This window comes from Bufo bufo, chromosome 2 (genome assembly GCF_905171765.1).
Source record: "Bufo bufo chromosome 2, aBufBuf1.1, whole genome shotgun sequence".
Taxonomy (NCBI): Eukaryota; Metazoa; Chordata; class Amphibia; order Anura; family Bufonidae; genus Bufo; species Bufo bufo.
This window is the reverse complement of record NC_053390.1, coordinates 117,981,776-118,002,374: the sequence shown is the minus strand read 5'-3', so window position 1 is coordinate 118,002,374 and position 20,599 is coordinate 117,981,776. Positions and strand designations below refer to the sequence as shown.

The following is a 20,599-nucleotide window of genomic DNA, read 5'->3' as shown; positions in this document are numbered from 1 at the left end:
TTGGCTCAAATCGCTGATGGAAATCACTGACCAAACACTGACATGTGAATAAGGCCTTAACATAAAATAAATTAAAGGGTTGTATACACATAGAAACTTCCTTTTATATAAGATCCACTAAACGGCTAAAGTTCACCAGATCCACTCCATGTGGGTAGTTCTCCATTCTGGCTGACAGAGGTGGTTCCTAGCAGGGTTCTCCTTTATATGACCTCCATGTGTCCTAATATAGAACTACAATTCCAATTTCTATCTACAGTTGAAAGAAAACGTAAGTGCACCCTTTGGAATTATCTTGATTTCTGCACTGATTACTAACGAAATGTGGTGTTATAAAACAAGTTAGGGCTTGTTTTGCGGTCTGCCATTCAAGCGAATGGGTCCGCATACGTGATGCGGTGCACTAACGGCCAATGCTCGTAGGCCTCATTTACACAACCGTATTTTTTTAATCTAAGTCCGATCCGCATTTTTTGCGGATCGCACGTGGACCCATTAAATTCTATTGGGACAAAAAAAATAATAATGCTGACAGCTCAGGGATGTCATCCATGTGCTGTCAGCATCCAGATGTCAGTCCCACGAAAAAGATACATGTCCCATTTTTGTCCATGTTGCGGACAGGAATAGGAATTTTGTACAATGAGGCCCACGGAAAGTGCATGATGCACTCAAACGGTATCTGTATTTTGTGGACGGCAAAATACATAACGTCGTGTGCATGAGGCTTAAGGGTACCTGCATATGGGTTCAGGTTGATGTGCAGAAAGTATGCACGTTGTTTTTATGCGGATTTTCTCCTGATCTCACCCTTCCAATGAAAAGGGTGAAATCCACACCAAGAATCGCACAAACAATTGACATGCTGTGGATTTCTAAATCCACACAGTAGGTCAATTTCCATTTTCCAACATGAAAAAAAGCACTTTGCTGATACTGTATTAGGGCTTATGCACACGAATGTGCCGCGTTTTGCGGTCCGCAAATTGCGGATCCGCAAAATGTGGATGCCGCCCCCGTGTGCCTTCCGCAATTTGAGCTGTGTTTAGAGGAAAAAGGAACAATGCACGCCAACACCAAAACCTCACCTCACCTGTGAAGCATGGTGGAGGTAACTTCAAGGTTTGGGGTCTCAGGGCAAAGACACCTTGTGATCCTTGAAGGAACACTGAAAACATTTTACAGGAAAAGGTAAGGGCAGCCACCCATGATCTAATGCTGAAGAGATGTTGGTGATACAACAAGATAATGACCCTGATAATGATTGCTGAGAAAAATGATGTAATATATGCAAATGAGCCTCTAGGAGCCACGGGGGAGTTGCCGTTACACCAAGAGGCTCTGCTCTCTCTGCAACTGCAGCGTCCTCTCCACTTTGTTTGGCAGGGCCAGGTGTGATCACATTTTCACTGCCTGGTCCTGTCAATCAAAGTGTAGAGGGTGCAACAGTTGCAGAGAGAGAAGAGCCTCTAGGTGCAATGGCAACGCCCCTGTTGCTCCTAGAGGCTCATTTGCATAGATTAAAACTTTGTTTATCTCAGCAATGTGGGCGTATATGGACATTGGACCAACACAGATGCCTTCTGGGTAAAATTAGCTAACTAGAGGGGGGAGGGCTGCTTTAGATGGTGCCATCTCCTGAATGGTAGCAGCTAGAAACATGCAAGTGGTCTAAAGATGGAAATCGGGATGCTGTGAATGCAGCTGAAAGTGAAAGTAAAAACAGGTTTTACCCGCCGTTATTCCCGACTCTTTTTCTAACTGCGATTTCTCCTCTGTTGGACTTTAGCTGTCATTTTGGTCTATGAAAGCCTGGAATATCAGCTTTCAAACAAGACCAGTTGCATGTTTCTAGCTGCTCCCATTCAGGGGATAGCAGCATCTAAAGCCGCCCTCCCCCCTCCAGTTAGCTACTTTTCCCACTGCCCGAGCTGGACTGGGGCAAAACAGTCATCTTAATTTACAAACTGTTAGGTGGTTGAAAACCATGAGATTCTTATGACCACGGTCGGCTGTTACCATCTATTGTAGCTGTTTTTGTGTTCTTATGTTATGTCTATGACAATAGCTGGGAAGAATAGGTGCTTGTATTCATATACTATAATGCAGTGTGTATACTATATATACATGCCTGTCTAACCTCACAGCTGCTGTTTCCAGGATAAGAAACGGGTTGTCAAGCAGAACTAGGCACAGCCCTGAAAAGTGATGGAGGTGATTGGAGAAAGACATCGACAAGGGAATTGCAAGGATGGTGGAGGAGGAGGAGGAGGAGGAGGAGGAGGAGAAGTAATTAATGGGATATAGGAAATGACACATTGCTCTGAACACGTAATACCAACATCACAAGTCACCCCTGCACGTTCACAGCAACTGCGGCTGCACCAAGGACCAGTAACTGTCAGCTCAGCCCATTGAGCATTTGCCATAAAAGCTGGTGGTAGTGAAGCCATTCCCTCCTCACCTCCAGTAGCCCTCTCCCTGTTGCAGCACATTCCTTGTTTCAGTGAAAAATATTACCCTTGATGCAACATCTTCTCTCCTACCAAGACCATGAAATAAGACTGGGTCCTGTATTTTATCAAGTCATCTTCAATATATTTATTAATGATCTTGTAGAAGGCTTGCACAGTAAATATACTTTTTTGCAGATGAAACTAAACTGCAGGTCGGTCATGTAGTCATTGGGGAGGTTGGCGATGAAGCTGCTGTCTGACAGCCGGTGGGTGCAGCATGGTACTGCCCGGCGGGTGACCACGGAGTGGTGAATAATAGCAAGCGCTTTACTCCCGCTCCGTGGTCACATGACACAAACAAATTTTGCATCGAGGATTTTTTTTGTGTCGAATTACTCGATTCAATCGAGTAATTGTTTCAGCCCTACACCCGTACTTACTAAATGGTAAAACACTCGGTAACACTGACATGGAAAAGGACTTAGGAATTTTAGTGAACAGCAAACTAAGCTGCAAAAACCAGTGTCAGGCAGCTGCTGCCAAGGCCAATAAGATCAAAGGGGCATAGATGCCCGTGATGAGAACATAGTCCTACCACTTTACACATCACTAGTCAGACCACACATGGAGTACTGTGTACAGTTCTGGGCTCCTGTGAACAAGGCAGATATAGCAGAGCTGGAGAGGGTTCAGAGGAGGGCAACTAAAGTAATAACTTGAATGGGTGGTACCCAGAAAGATTATCAAAATTAGAATTATTCACTTTAGAAAAAAGACAACTGAGGGGAGATCTAATAACTATGTATAAGTATATCAGGGATCAGTACAGAGATCTCTCCCATCATCTATTTATCCCCAGGACTGAGACTTCACCCATCACCTATCAGTGATTGACAGCTATCTGTGTATACACAGTCATTGAAGGAAGGCTGCCAATCACTGATAGGACCGCTTCCTGGACTACAAAGCCCAGAATGAACAGGAATATAAATGAATGAAATGCTCATTATATTGAATCTTTTCCCATAAAACTATATATCCGTCTGCTCAGCTTCTCCTGCTCTAGAACAGCTGCCTGCAGCTCATACACCAAGTTCAGTGTGACAGGTTCCCTTTAAGTGCAATCACAACAGTAAATTCGGGTCAGTTTGCATTACACACAATCCAGTGCATTTTCACTACTAGAGCTTACATGCAGTTTTCAATTCAGTTTATCCCTTAGGCCCCTTTCAGAGAAACGGGTGTCACCATCCGGACTCGCAGCGCAGCTCCCGTCCTAACCTCCCAGCACTGCCAGGGTCGCATAGCATTATATTGATTTATGATCCTATGTAACCCTTAGTGGTCTGGGATGTATGGTATAACACTGACAACATTATGTCAGTGTTATCTAGTACATTCCAGAGCTCTAAGGGTTACATAGCATCATAAATCAATATAATGTTATGCAACCTGTCAGCGCTGGGAGGTCAGGACGGGAGCTGTGCTGCGAGTCCGGAGCATGACACTCGTTCGTCTGAAAGGAGCCTTAGGATACAGCCAAGCATGGCAAAAAGTAGATGAGATTATAACAAACCTCACCCACGTGCTGCAGACATTTTCCGCAACAAAATCCCCACATAACTTGACATGCAGTGCACATTTTGGGTCCTCAGCATGTCAATTTACGTTGCAGTTCACCCTTTGCAATGCAGAATTTCTGCAACAAAACCTGCACCATTTTGTGAGATTTTGATACTGTGGAGTATAGGAAAATCCGCAGCGACGAGCTACCTGGCCGTACACTAACATCCAGTTCTTTTCCAATGGCTAATAGCCATCTGTCCAGCGGGTCTTTTTAGCCATAAGAGCTCTCCGTCCATGCTGAGTACACCATGTATCTCTGTACAGCTGCTGCATGCATAATATGCTATTTGATATTAAAGTCAGCTATACAATGAATAAATAAATCATGCACCAAAGTCAAATGTGCAAAGTAATCAATACCACGGATTTAAAAAGAGCAGCAAGCTTCCCCTGCGGGGCCAGTAACGACTCCTTTACAAAAATAATATTTTAGGATTTATTTGTCGACAAGATTTATGGCAAATATTCAGACACAAATATGGGATAAGTAATGGCCTGCCTAATAGCACACAGTACAAAAAGCTGCATGGCAACAGCCCAATCGCCAATCTAATCTAGAGGTCAATATATTAGAGAACTGGGATAACAGGAACAGTAAGATTTCCCAAGTGTGTAGTGCAAGCATAAGCACACAGGAAAATCAGAATACATGGCACTACTCAGGCGATCATTACGCCAGGATGCTGCAACAGTTACGCATGCCGCATAAAAGCACATGGGTGGGGCAAATCCCGCCACATTTGTGTCCTTTCTTTTTGATCTGTGCACTGAAAAATCTGATTACCATTTAAACCGACTGTGTCACCAGGATCAACCCTATTAAACCAGACATACTGGCTGGTAGGGCTCCTCGTGCTGATTAAAACGATACCTTTCTTTTGTCTGTATGATAAACAGCTGCAGAGAAATCTGTGTATTTATTCATATGCAAATAAACAACCGGAGCACCAGGAGGCGAGGCTGAATCCTTTGAGCACTGCTATGTAACACCCCCTGTGCTCTGCACCAGGAGCAGACTGGGAACTTAAAGTGGCCCTGGAAAAAAAACTAAAAAAAAAATAAAAGTGGCTCCATTGGGAGGGTTAACAATGGTGCAGAATACCACACCAGCAGAACCAAATAACACCGTGTGGCACAATATACTGCCCCAAAAGCTGGCCTTCTGTGGTCATCAACATTTACCATTTTCTGTTCTCCTCCTCCAGTTATCTTTGATTAAGATATGGAGCAGGAGGCTTAGGAAGTGAGGCGTGGGCCACAGCAGTTGAATTCAGGATGGCATGTGCAGTCACTAGCTGGAGTACCCGATTCTCGCAGTGTTAATTACTGGTGAGAGCTCATTATGTGCCTTTTCAGCAGCAGAGATGAGAACTTGGGAGATGAGAAAGTCTATGGCCAATCCACACTCTTCACTCCACTTCATTGACAGGGCTAGATAGCATGCTGAGGGCAGAGATGTGTCCTAGCATCTACATATCATATACTCTATGTACTATAGCTTCACCACACTGCTGGAAAAGTTTATATATATAGGAAGGAGACCAGGGCTCGGCTCACCCTAGTGTTACAGTGCACCCCAGCACCCCACAGTATGCAGTATAGCACCCTATAGTATACAGCAACCCACAGTATGCAGTATAGCACCCTACAGTATACAGCACCACACAGTATGCAGTATAGCACCCCACACTATACAGTACCCCACAGTATATAGTAGAGCAGTATAGCACCTCACCGTATACAGCACCCCAAACTATACACGATAGAGCACCCCACACTATACAGCACAGCAGAATAGCACTCTACAATATACAGCACCCACAGTATACAGCCCCCCACAGTATACAGTACAGCAGTATAGCACTCCACAATATACAGCACCCACAGTATACAGCCCCCCACAGTATACAGCCCAGCAGTATAGCACTCCACAATATACAGCACCCATAGTATACAGTATACAGCCCAGCAGTATAGCACTCCACAATATACAGCACCCACAGTATACAGTATACAGCCCCCCACAGTATACAGCCCAGAAGTATAGCACTCCACAATATACAGCACCCACAGTATACAGTCCTCCACACTATACAGTACAGCAGTATAGCACTCCACAATATACAGCACCCACAGTATACAGCCCCCCACAGTATACAGGCCCCTACACTAAACCGCACCCCACTATACAGTAGTTTACAGTATATTAGCATAACGGCCCCTGTCACCTTTTTCTGATGTAATCTTCACAAAAAAAGCTCACCAGTTAAGGCAAACTTCTACAGCAACACTCCTAGTAGAAAGGACCTTGATGACCTCATAGCCATGTAACCAGTAATATTGCTAGGTTACTGGTCACGTGGTGATGATGTCATCTAAGGTCCTAGAGAATCACAGCTCTCAAAGTACGCTGCCTGGAGTGTCGGCAGGCATGGCATGGCAGCACCCCCTGAGTAGCTGACAGCCTGACACCCGGGGCAGTGGCTAGCAGGGCTCAAGAGCCAGCTGCCTTGGGCCCCCAGGAGCAACTGGGCCAGGGGCAGCTGCCCCTTTTGCCCCTTGTTAGATCTTAGTGTGGTGAAGCTATAGTACATAGCGTAAATTATATATAGATGCAAGGACACAGGTCTGCCCTGTCAATCAAGGGGAGGGGGAAAGTGCAAAGCACAGGGGGTGTTACAAAGCAGTGCTCAAGCTCTTCAGCTCCACCTCTTGGTGCTCCAATTGGTCTTTTGCATATGTGCATCCCTACTATATTGAGCCCAAGTTCACATATACCTGAGTGCAAAGAAGTATTTGTTTCCGAAGTTGATTTCTCCTTTTTGCAAACAAGCTGTTTCCTGAACCCAGGGTGTTGCCACTGCCCTCGGTGCCCTATGCTCCCTTCCTTCAGCTTCCCAGCCATTCTCTTTGTAGTTTAACGGACACACAAGAGAGTGTCGTGCAATCAGACATCGACACATCCACTGTAGAGCCCAGAGTCTCGGCCAGGACGAGGACCATTCTGCTGTGCATGTGCTCATGATAATGCCTGGACCTGTCCAACAAACTGCAAAAGGGAGCGGCTGGGAAGCTGAAGGAGGGGAACTTTGTGCACCAAGGGCAGCAACAATGCCCTCAGTACATGGGACAGCTCATTTGCAGATTTTAAAATACTCAAAAATCTACAAAAAGGAGAAATTAAACTTTTGAAACAAATACTTTGCACTCAGGTGAATAAGACCTATGTAAACTTGGTCTTCGTTTATTAGAGCTGCTGTCGCTCACAGAGGTCTTTTAAACCAATGGGATACATCAAGTTATTCCCTATGCACAGAATGGGGGATAGACTTATTAGATCTGTGAGGTTCATTCTGCTGGGACCTCCACTGATCATGAGAACAGGGATCCTGTACCCCTTGTAGCCCCCCCCGAATTGAATGAAGCGGCAGGTTGAGCATGTGCACTGACGATCAATTTGTCTCAACAGGAGTTCCGGAGACAGAGTACAGAGCTCGGCTATTTACTGAACTCCCTTATAGATGAACGGAGCAGCAGTTCATATGCCCGACCTGCCTCTCCGTTCATTTAGGGGTGCTCTGCGGGGTACAGGGTCCCTGTTCTTGTGATCAGTGGAGGTCCCCTATCCTGTGGATAGGGCATACCTTGTAACAACTGGAACACCTCTTTAAAGTCAAACCCTAAAGGGGTCCATTCAGGTTGCATCGAGGTGTCCATCTATTTTGATGGCAATAGTAGTATACAGTATTGCTGTCAAAAGAAAAGGAAAACCCAATGGAGCCCCTGACAGAACATCAAAGCAAGTGTACGCAAGGAGCTGCAGATTCAAGCACTAAGGTACATTAATAAAAACTAGAGCCAAAGTAATGAACACAGCAAATACTCAGAAATCATTTTGAACCTCTCGCTCACAAGCATTTTACAGATCAGCCCCATACACTGCACTTTTATTTGGCAGGAATGTCAAGGCTGATGGGAAATGCCAGCGATCCTAGTCCTGAGCCGCAGCGCTCATTAATCTGGATGATGAATAAATGCAGGGCTAGAAATTATTGTGCGCTATTTAAGTCTCATGAATACTGTATGCATATCCAATTGCATTCCATTTGCACAAAGACTGAAATGCTAAAGGATTATACCTTGAAAGAAAACATAATTGGGATCACTTAAGTGCTCAAGAGACATTGCAATCGGAAGGTGACAATCCTGCTTGCGAGACATCTCCATCAAGAGTCCTCCTCACAGACCTATTGTAACGCATTACCGGATAATAAAAATAAAGACATCTTTTAGGCTCTGTTCACATTTTCTTGTCCTGCTTCAGGATTCTCAAAAGAATGGGGCAGCTTACAAAGGATTTATTATGGGTGTCATGGTTCTGAAGGAAAAGCTGTGGAACTATTTTGAACAGTGCCCATCAAAGAATTTTTATTTTTTTTATTCCCAGTCAGTGCCCCTTGGTGCTAGAAATCTCCTAGTATACTGGTTATTGTAGTATACCTTAAAGGCTATGCACACCTTTGGGAGATAATTTTATTATTGTATTGTACTCATTTTGAGCTAAAATAATTTTTTCAATTGGTCTTTATTAAAAATGTTGAACCCCTGTCTCTGTGCAGCTTTGAGTTTCTCTAGAAGCAGGACCTGAGTTTTCACTCTGTTCCGTCAGGCAGCTCAGCTGACGGCTCCTTATCTCTGACCTTATAAACCCTCATTATAGCTCAATTCTTATCTTACTGATAAGAATTTTTAGCTCTATCAAGATGGTTTATTAAATGACGATTCACACAGCTAGACAAACAGTAAACCCTTTGTGACAGAACAGCTCAATATTTTTAATAAAGACCAATTGAAAAAATAATTTTTAGCCCAAAATCAGTAAAATGCGATCATAATGAAAATTACCCCTGAAGGTGTACATAGCCTCTAAAAGGGACCTGTCTCCTCTCCTGACATGTCTGTTTTAGCAACTACTTGCATTTCCCATGTAATAATAATTCTGGAGCATCAATGAGTTTCTTATGTGCCATTCCGTAGTATTCATGCTAGAAGAAATGAATGAAATGCTAGCAGTTTGCTGTAAAGGTTCAGATGGGTGTTATCAGTTGGAGGCGTATCCCTGCACAGTCTGGCAGTATTCAAACAGCGCTGCCAGTGTCGGACAGTGCAGGGACACACACCCAACTGGTAACACCCAGCTGAACCTTTATTGCAGACTGCTGGCAATTGATTCTTTTAGCAGGAATAATATTTCATATTATTATTATTTAATAATATAATATTTCTCTAATTGTTTATTTATTTTTATCCTAGTTTTTTTATTTCTATTTTCTATGGAAAATTACGGCCATCTTACCTGCAGCTAAATGGGTCATTTAGGTTCTAGATGACCTATCGTAATGGAGCTGAGCTAAAGGAACCTGGCATGGGAAGTAGACTGTGCAGGGACACACCTCCAACTGGTAACACCCATCTGCACCTTCATTGCAAACTGCTAGCAATTTATCCATAACTTCTATCAGGAATAATAAAGGAACGGCACATCAGAGAGTTATAAGAATTGTTGCTCCAGAATTTTTATTCCATGGGGAATGCAAATAGTTACTAAAAGAGACATGTCAGGAGCGGTGACAGGCCCTCTTTAAGGGCACCCATGAATACATTTGGAATAGCGGTGCAGTTCACAATAACGTCGGTATAAGCTTTTGAGATAAATATCTGATAACAATACTACTTACTTATACAGGTAGTATTCACCCAGGTCAATTTCTTCTCTGGATTTAATGTTGTCAATAAACTGAAAAGAAAATGACATAAGATAATGAGCAGAGAAATAGTAATAACTCAGAGCAGTATACAAAGTAAAATGGTTATTACTATGCTGGGTCCCTTAAAGGGAACCCATCACCATGAAAATGCAATGTAAACTACAGGCAGCATGTTATAGAGCAGGAGGAGCTGAGCAGATTGATTTATAGTTTTGTGGGAAAAGATTGAGTAAAAACTGTATTTTATTCATGTACATTTCTGCTCGTTCTGGGCTTTGAAGTCAGGGAGGTGGTCTTATCAGTTATTGACAGCACTCTCATAGAGGGAAGGCTGTTAATCACCGATAGGACCGTCTCCTGGACTTCAAAGCCCAAAATGAGGAGGAATATAAATTAATGAAATACAAGTTTAGAAAACTTATCAGTTTCTATAAAACTATATATCAATCTGCTCAGCTCTTCCTACTCTATAACATGGCGCCTGCGGCTCAGACAATGTGACAGGTTCCCTTTAAATATGTCAAAAAGCCGATTCCAATGACCCTCCCTAATTGTCAAGCATTCAGTACGCTCCACTATTACAGAAGAAGCGCTCTGCACAGACACTACTGCTATTTAAATTACCAACATGAACATTTTCTAGGTATGATAAGCGAAGCCTGATGATGTGGGCTGCTGATCAGCATTCTGACTTTCTGCTATGTTCTGTGTTGGTCTGAATGTCTGTAACACAGTGCTACAAATATACGGAGACCCAGAAAATGTCCTTACCCGTGCAATGACCAGTGAGCTGACTGGTATCTTTCTATCATAGCACTTATCCATAATGGCCGCCAGGTCAGCTGCAAAAGACAAGAAAAGCACTGAATAGTAAATCATATCACAACCTTCAGGGGTTCACCTAGCCCAGTGATGGCGAACCTTTTATAGACCGAGTGTCCAAACCCACTTATTTATCACAAAGTGCCAACACGGCAGTTTAACCTGAATACTACAGTCCAGTATAGTATATCTTCCACATACTTTAGCATTTAGCTATAATAGCCTGCCTATTCAGTGGGCTGCCTGTGCGGTTCATAGTGCGCCCTACGCTGATAAATGGCAGGAAAAGTCTAAGGCATATTGGTACACCAGGGCACAGATGCCCACAGATAGGGCTCCGAGTGCCGCCTCTGGCACCCGTGCCATAGGTTCGCCACCACTGACCTAGCCTTTCTGCTGCCTGAGGCGAAAACTGAAATGGCGCCCCTCCCTCTCCAATGCCAATTTCTTAACCTAACCCCTTCCCTTCAGCCCATGGCCCTTCCACTGCCCCTACCTGAGGCAATCGCCTCACCCGGCCTCATTGGTGGTGCACCCCTGACAACCTTAATGTATTTATTAAAACGACTCTCGGCCAGAAGTGATCTGATGCTCGTAGGACAGCAAATGCATTCTGTGCAATCAGGTCCAAGAATGGAGACGTGTGCAGTATGGGTCTCACCATACACAATAGATCACACAAAGTCAGTGCTTCAAAGGGAACTATGGCCTAAAACATGGCATCCAGCAGAAGGGGATTTCATTTTGTGATATGGACGCCACCTAAAGGACATGACAGGAATGCGTCACTATAGTATTCAGAACCAGGAATACAGTCGTGTATATGAACTTTTTGGGATTTGTTACCATTTTTGGCTAAAATACAGTTTTAAAAAATGACAATTGGCCCAGTTTGAATCTTAGACTCTTCCCCCTATCATAAGGGTCCGTTCACACAGTTTTTAGGCACGTGTCCGCCTCAAAATATCCACATGGAAAAAAGCAGCAGTGTGTCCTATGTTGGGGCAGAATCTCCCATTGGCTAAAAAAACTAATTGGGTCATTTATCAAACTGGTGTAAAGTACAACTGGCTTAGTTGCCCATAGCAACCAATCAGATTCCACCTTTTATTTTCTAAAGGAGCTGTCCAAAATGAAAGGTGGAATCTGATTGGTTGCTATGGGTAACTAAGCCAGTTCTACTTTAAACCAGTTTGATAAATCAACCCCAGAAGTGTTCAAAAAAACCGCATAAAAAAAAAGATAAAAAAAATTCAGTGCTGAATTTTGAAGGTGAATTTACAAAATCCGATGTGTTAGAATCCAGTTAACAACATACTCGCCATTACTCCAGTAGTAACATGGTGCTAGTGTGAACAGAGTCTTACAGGTTCCCACAAGGCCCCCTAACTGGTTCATGAACACACGAGCTGACACCTGTCCATCTACTCTTCATGCTTTAGGCCGTATTCAGGTGGGTTCTTTACTGCGGTGTGTGAACTAATATAATATAATATAATTATATATATATATATATATACACACATACACACACACACACACACACACACACACACCAAAAACAGGGATGGGACAAAGTCAGAGGGAGACGAAATCAATGATGAAATAGATCCGGCTCTCAGCCTGGCTGCAGACAACATACAGGAACGTAACAGATGGAGAAGGAGCAGGAAGAAGAAACCCCATCTATAACTCACACACCAATAAAATCCATCTGGTCTTTCCTTAAAATGGTAATGAAGCCATAATTTGCTTAGGAAGGACGACTCCATTAGGCTCAGACCACTCACGGCCATGATTACACTAATCAGTAACCAGCTCTGAAACGTCCTTTATCCTAGTCAATGGAAACCTGTCCTTTTCTTACTTCTCCAGACACTCCATGGTTATGGGGCCTGGACAGAATCTAAGGGCTCGTACATAGTCAGTCCACCTTCCCTCATGCAAAAAATAACTCGATTTTCAGAAACCCGGTAAGGCCTCGTTCACATCTCTGTTAAAGATGACCTGTCACCACTCCTGACATGCCTGTTTTAACAGCTTCATGCATTCCCCATGTAATAACAATTCGGGAACATCTATTCTTATAGCTCTATGTTGTGCCATTCCTCTATTATTCCTGCTAGAAGTTATGAGTGAATTGCTAGCAGTCTGCAGTAAAGGTACAGAGGGGTGGTAACCAGTTGGGGGGCAGGTACACCCCCCCAACTGGTTACCACCCCTCTGTACCCTTACTGCAGACTGCTAGCAATTCATTCATAACTTCTAGCTGAAATGATAAAGGATTGGCACAACAAAGCAAAAAGACAGACATTTTAGCATCTGTTAAAGTGGATTAAAGGACAAGGACACCTTCAGGACAATTTTTTATGATTGCATTTTACTCATTTTGGGCAAAAAAAAAACTAAATAAATTTCAGTTGGTCTTTATTAAAAGAATTTCAGCTGTTTTAGAGATATAGAGGTTACATTTCAGTCTATTTGTACACTGTCACTTTCAGTTTACTCTGAATCAGTCATCTGATGGCTCATGTTAAGCTCTTATCTCTGATCTCCTGACCTCATTATAGCTAAACTCTTAGCAAACTGATAAGAATATGGCTTAGATAAGTGTTTATGGAGGTCAGGAGATGAAAGATAAGGACTTTACATAGGCCTCAGATGATTGGGGGTCTGAGCTGAGGTCTGCTAAAAAATATTTGTTTACTTATTTCCTTCCTCTAAAACTTAGGTATGTCTTGTGGGCAGGTGCGTCTTATAGGGCGAAAAATACGGGTAAGTCTTTATCTCAAAAACTGCTGAAAATTATTTATAAAGACCAACAAAAAATGGACTTTTAGCCCAAGATGAGTGTGAAGGATACCACCCCTTGTGCCCGCTTGACGGCAACTACGTTGAGCTCACGAGACGCGGTATGGTCACTGGTTACCAAGACTTGACGTTACGCCCTCCCAGAGGAGCATGTAAGGTCAGCTTGGTACCCTTTACACAGACACCTCCTGTCCACACGGGCACAGAGAGGCAACAAGCTGGAGGAGCCTGGTCACTGCCCCAGTGAAACAGCGCTTCCTTAGCCCGGGAAATCTGCCACCAGCTTCTTGTTTGATATAAGCCCGGTCCACTAACGAGATTATATAGGGTGAGAAACCAACCCGCGGTAGCTTATAACTAGGCCGAAACAGTGGTCTGAGGTTACAAACACAGGTGGTATGATACAAACAGGGTTAAGCAGAATACAAGTCAGTTACCGGGTAGATGAATGTTCCTTTGAGTTATGATTGTGGAATAGTCCTTGGCTGCGGTCACGTGGGGGCAGTTATGTCAGCAGTTTCCAGTTTTTTTCCAAACACATGGCACGATGTAACCCCCTTTCAGAGAAAGACGCCGCCCGCTGGCTTGCATGGGCTTTTGACCTGTAGCCAACCGCTCCCCTCCTCGCCTCTGGGAAGGGTCCCCTTCTCTTCTGGGCTGGCAGCCAAGGACCCACAAAACCCATTAGGGCCCATAGCTCCAGACCAGGAGGTCACAGGGAGATGGTTCTGGGACCAACAGACCTGCCTGGGTTCCGGCTACAATTAGAGACCAAGCATGGTAGTGTTATTGGGTTTCTGTAAGGAGATATGTATATCTCCCTTCCCTGGCACCCGACCTACAACCTATGACCATGGGCATGTCCATCGTGGCCACCGGGACACAAATATGTACCCGGTTTGAACCTGTGATGGCCGGGCAATTCATAATTCCTAGTAAATCGCCGGTTCCATGCTGTCTGCTAGAATTGATTGAATTGGGGAATGGCTTAGACCCCCTGCAAGGAAGCTTTTCCTGTTGCATTAGCTGGTTTCCTGGCTGACTGGAGGACGCGTGAATTTGTAAACAAGTGGCTTGCTTTAGGCCAGGACCCCTGTGGAGTTCACTAACTCTGCTATCTGACAAGCCAAGGGTTGAAGTGAGAACTTATTTTGCATTTACACTGACCAAGGTGAATTAAATGAAAATCATGGCTGCCATTGAACGATAATCTATATTCCTGACAATGTGTAAAATGCAAATATTCAAAAAAAAAAAAAAGAGTCCACAAAAGTCTACATAGCCTCTAAAGGGAATCTGTCACCTGGTTTGACCATAATAAGCTCTCACCATTGCCATGTTTAATAAAATACCTAATCTCCTGCAGTGGTTTTCTTTCTTATAGTCATGCTTTCATTTTGCTAAAAAAGCGATCTTTGTATTATGCAAATGAACCGTGGAGGTGCCCAGAGGGGCGTTATTCTTCACCCTTTGAGCCCAGTAACGCCCCCCTGCAGTGCCTAGTCCGCCTTAGTTTATAGCTCCTCACCACATAGTATCGTCCCACAGTCTAGTTTAACGGCGCCGCCCCCTCTGCTATGTCAGTTAATTCATTCAAACCAGGCACCTGGAATCTTCAGTTAGTCCGGCTGAAATCTCGCGCAGGTGCAGTACTGCCTGTGCGATCCGACCGCTCCTGAGGGCAACAGCGATAAGAGGTCACTGGGCTCTGCGCATGCCCAGTGACACTTTTGAGGCTGTTGCCCTCAGGAGCAGTTGGATCGAAAGTTACTGTACATCAGTTGCATGGCCTATGCACAGCTTAGCCGTATTGAGGGTCCGGCTACACGGCGACCGGAAGTCACTTGACAAAAAAGGCTACAGCTACATGGCGACATGTGTCGTGCGACTTTTTGTCGCAGACAAGTCACATGACTTTTTTTTTTGTAATGATAACACATCCAAGTTGGATTTTTTGGTGACTGTCACATTCGCAGCATGTCGCTTTGCGACACTATTGCCCATCATAACAAAAACTGCACGCAACTTTTCTGTGACCCTAATGACCAGCTATTTTTTTGAGGGGGGGTTCAGTTTTTTTTCCATTTTCACATTTTCGTGTTTTACTCCCCGCCTTCCCAGAGCCATAACTTTTTTATTTTTCCATTTACATAGCTGCATGAGGGTTTGTTTTTTTGTGGGACAAGATGCAATTTCTCATGGCATCATTTAAGATTGCATATGATGTATTGGGAAGGTGGAAAAAAAAAATCCAAATGTGGTGGAATTGGAAAAAAAATATTCCATCACAGTTTTGTTTTTACCGTGTTCACCATGTAGTAAAACTGACCAGTTCCTTTCATTCTCTGGATCAGTACAACACTGCCACATTGATACAGTTTTTCTTGTGTTTTAATACAAATATATATATATATATATATATATATATATATATATGCAAAGAAGTCAGCAGCACTCTATAGGTTTGCAAGGTGCAAATTCCACAACAGTTCCCGGACCAGGAACAGCAAAGTAAAAATGATGAAGAAAGGGCAGCACTCCGGTCTTGTAGTGAAAATCAGATGATGTTTATTACACCCAAAGGCAATGCAGCATTTCAGCTCTCTCAATGGAGCCTTTGTCAAGATATATATATATATATATATATATATATATATTTTCATCGCCATATTCTGAGCCCCATAACTTTTAGTTACAGCTATAGAGCTGTGTGAGGGTTCGATTTCTGAAGGACAATCTGTAGTTTTTATTTGATACCATTTATGACTTTTTGATAACTTTTTATTCATTTTTTTTTTAGGGAAAAGAAGTGATAAAAAAATAATTTTGATACGTCATTCACAACATTTAATAGTACAGGTGATTCCGGACATGGCAATGTCTATGATGTTAAGCTTTTTGATTGCTTATTTGTTTTAATATTTTAATTTTGGGAAAATTGGGCGTGATTTGAATTTTTTATTTTTTTTTGCAATTTGTATTAAAGAGGTTGTGTCACTTCAGAAAATGACATTTATCATGTAGAGAAAGTTAATACAAGCCACTTACTAATGTATTGTGATTGTCCATATTGCTTAGGGAGAGTTCACATCACCGTTATTTTTCCATTCTTCTGATCATTCAGAAGAACAGACAAATAAAGGGAAAAAACAGATCCTGTGCATCAATTATGCACATTTGGCATCCGTTTGAGCCATTTCCATCTCAGCCAAGGGGAGGCGTTCCTGCCTGGGATGCGCACTCTTCCGTGTTTTTTGCCTTTAAGATGAATCGACGACAAGAGACAGTAAATGTCTTTAAGGGGTTAATGCAGGGATACAGAAATTTAGAAAAAGGGTAACCCCTATTACTGTCTAAAGCAGAAGTCTCCAAATCTGTAGCTGTTGCAAAAATACAACTCTCAGCATAACATGACAGCCATAGGTTGTCAGGGTACGATGGAAGTTGCCGTTTCTGCAACAGCTGGAGAATTGCAGGTTGTAAATTAGGAAATTAGCCCTCCATACTATTTTCAACAAAAGTGGTAGTGGCTTCTTTAAAACTTTACAGATTAAAGGGGTTACCTCAGATATTGGGGGCATATCATTAGGAACAGAGCGCGCAAAACGAATGCCCGGCCGCCCTCCATTCATTCCTTTGGAAGCTCCGAATATAGCCGAGCGGCAAATACGTCTTGGTATAACCCACACCTGATACCTATATTTGTGCAGGTGTAGCAGTGTTGCTGAGGTGCGATGTTCAGAGCACAATATTCGTGACAACGCCACTGTATTGTACTCAAATACCCCTGGTCAGTGGGTTCTCAGGTACTGGGGTTTTAAGCACTTTCCCCATTTTTAACCAATATTTGCATAAAGTTATTTGTTCTACTTTAACATTTTCCCTAGGGAGTGACTGGCTAACACGGTACCCCGAAATTTTAGGCATACATCAGAAAGTCTGGAGAAAAAGTCTTTTTTCACTATGTCAGCGCTTCAGACAGTTCACACGGACTCCACGTGTTCACATAACAGAAGCGAGCAGGTCATATGGACATATACTTAGGTAACAAAAGCTTTAATACAGATATTAAAGTAAACTGATCCTATGCAAATACAGAACACCCCTGTCTGGACTAGAACTAGAGGAAGCTTTCTGAAATAAACAGAACTAAGGCAATGTCGCCCCCTGGTGTCTAATAAGGAAAAATGCATTGGCATGACAAAAGCTAAAGCACAGTAGCTCAATGTCATAAAAAAACTTAAAGGAAATCTGTCACCAGAATCATCACCATTAAACTAAAACTATGGCCTTGCAGCACTTACTACCTCCTTTCCAGATGCGCTTTTCTTTCCTTGCTGCTTGGTTTCTATTTTGAAAAAATGCACTTTATTCCTTATGCAAATGAGCCAGTAAGGTGCCCAGAAACGCTTCCATTGAGTGCCCAGGCCCGCACACCAGGAAAGCCCAAGCACACCTCTCCTTGGCTCATACTCTACGTGGGAACAAATAGGATCTAGGCCTCATGTACTCTGCAGAGCTGTAAGGAGAGGTCTGCAAAGCGGCACACAGCTGCGCTGTGAGCACGGTTCCCTAGATACAGTCTTACGGATGACGTCCGCGTGCATTCTGTATTTTGCAGAACGGAACAGCTGGCCCCTAACAGAACAGTAGTATCCTTGTCCGTAATACGGACAATAATAGGACATGTTCTATCTTTTTACGGAATGGACATACGGAAATGGAATGCACACGGAGTAACTTAGTTTTTTTGGGGGACCCGTTGAAATTAATAGTTCTGCATACGGTCCGCAAAAAAAAAAAAAGGAACGGACGTGGAAAGAAAATACGTTCGTGTGCATGAGCCCTTAGATGGAGCAGGACAACATGTTTTATACAGAATTTTGTAGAAAAAAAAAAAACCTATAGGGGGCCATTTATCTTCCCCTTATGCCAGTTTTCTGGCATAAAAACATCAAAAACCTTGGGACTGCAACTTTTTAAACACCACAGAGATTTCAGTCAGGTACATGGACTGCTGGAGGCGTCATAAATGAGATGTATCTTCAGGTGGTGCAAAGGATATCAAGAAAGGAGCAGAACACGTCAGTCTTGATAAATCAGGGCCCTTTAAAAGCACACACTATAGTAAACACCCCACGCCGGGCTACACATGTACTTTTGCCATTGGAGACAATAAGGCTAGGTTCACATGTGACTGATTAGCTGCAGATTTGCTGTTGCGGATCTTCGTGTGGCAAATCTGCAGCGTTGTACAGTACCAGCAAAGCGGATGAGCTTTCAGCAATTCTCAGTTACACGTAGCAGAAAAAATCTGCAGCAGAAACTGACCTGTGGTGCGGATTTGAAATCTGCAGCGTGTCAATTAATACTGCGGATTTCATATTTTGCAATGCAAAGAGTGACACTGCGTCTAATCTGCAACTTTTGACGCGGTTTTTTTTCTGCCGCAGATTAGAAGCAGAAATGCTGCAGAGAATCCCAAGCTAATCAGTTATGTGTGAACCCAGCCTAAGAATTACAGGCGCCGTTGGGCAATTAGCGGTAATCCACATGCAGATCCCATTGCAGGGCAGCATCGTGTACAGGAATGGGTATACCCTCATGTAGGGCTGAAACAATTACTTGATTGAATGGAGTAATTCGACACACAAAAAAAAATCATCGATGCAAATTTTTGGCATTGAGGATTCGTTTGTGTCATGTGACCACGGAGCAGGAGTGAAGCGCTTGCTATTACTTACCGCTCTGTGGTCACCCGCCGGCCCGCACTGCACTGGATTCTGACACATCGTCTGGTCACAGTGCACGTAAACACGCACTATGACCCGACGCTGTGTGACGTCAGGATCCAGTGCAGTGCGCGGAGAAGAGGAAGGAGCTCTGGAGCGGTGCCCCTACAGGAAAGGTAAGTATTTTATTTCACTGGCGCTGGGGACATGTAACTGAAGGGGCCGGCAATGGATGGCATGGAGGGGCAGATCTGATGGCACTGGAGGAGTGGGGGACATGGAGGGGCTGATCTGATGGCACTGGAGGAGTGGGGGCCATGGAGGGGCTGATCTGATGGCACTGGGGGAGTAGGGGCCATGGAGGGGCTGATCTGATGGCACTGGGGGAGTAGGGGCCATGGAGGGGCTGATCTGATGGCACTGGGGGAGTAGGGGCCATGGAGGGGCTGATCTGATGGCACTGGTTGACATGTAGGGGCTGATCTGATGGCACTGGTTGACATGTAGGGGCTGATCTGATGGCACTGGTTGACATGTAGGGGCTGATCTGATGGCACTGGTTGACATGTAGGGGCTGATCTGATGGCACTGGTTGACATGTAGGGGCTGATCTGATGGCACTGGTTGACATGTAGGGGCTGATCTGATGGCACTGGTTGACATGTAGGGGCTGATCTGATGGCACTGGTTGACATGTAGGGGCTGATCTGATGGCACTGGTTGACATGTAGGGGCTGATCTGATGGCACTGGTTGACATGTAGGGGCTGATCTGATGGCACTGGTTGACATGTAGGGGCTGATCTGATGGCACTGGTTGACATGTAGGGGCTGATCTGATGGCACTGGTTGACATGTAGGGGCTGATCTGATGGCACTGGTTGACATGTAGGGGCTGATCTGATGGCACTGGTTGACATGTAGGGGCTGATCTGATGGCACTGGTTGACATGTAGGGGCTGATCTGATGGCACTGGTTGACATGTAGGGGCTGATCTGATGGCACTGGTTGACATGTAGGGGCTGATCTGATGGCACTGGTTGACATGTAGGGGCTGATCTGATGGCACTGGTTGACATGTAGGGGCTGATCTGATGGCACTGGTTGACATGTAGGGGCTGATCTGATGGCACTGGTTGACATGTAGGGGCTGATCTGATGGCACTGGTTGACATGTAGGGGCTGATCTGATGGCACTGGTTGACATGTAGGGGCTGATCTGATGGCACTGGTTGACATGTAGGGGCTGATCTGATGGCACTGGTTGACATGTAGGGGCTGATCTGATGGCACTGGTTGACATGTAGGGGCTGATCTGATGGCACTGGTTGACATGTAGGGGCTGATCTGATGGCACTGGTTGACATGTAGGGGCTGATCTGAT

The 20,599-nt window shown here is 44.1% G+C and overlaps 1 protein-coding gene across 1 annotated transcript in view; it reads right to left on the bottom strand.

Annotated features, from left to right (window-relative positions):
* Positions 1–20,599, bottom strand: part of MRPS27 (mitochondrial ribosomal protein S27) — a 117,379-nt gene that overhangs the window by 78,208 nt on the left and 18,572 nt on the right. Inside the window, exons 3-4 of the mRNA XM_040421471.1 lie at positions 10,622–10,692; positions 9,821–9,879 (exon numbers count right to left, since the gene is read on the bottom strand). Coding sequence (XP_040277405.1) covers positions 9,821–9,879; positions 10,622–10,692 — 130 coding nt within the window. The remainder of the gene's footprint in view (positions 1–9,820; positions 9,880–10,621; positions 10,693–20,599) is intronic.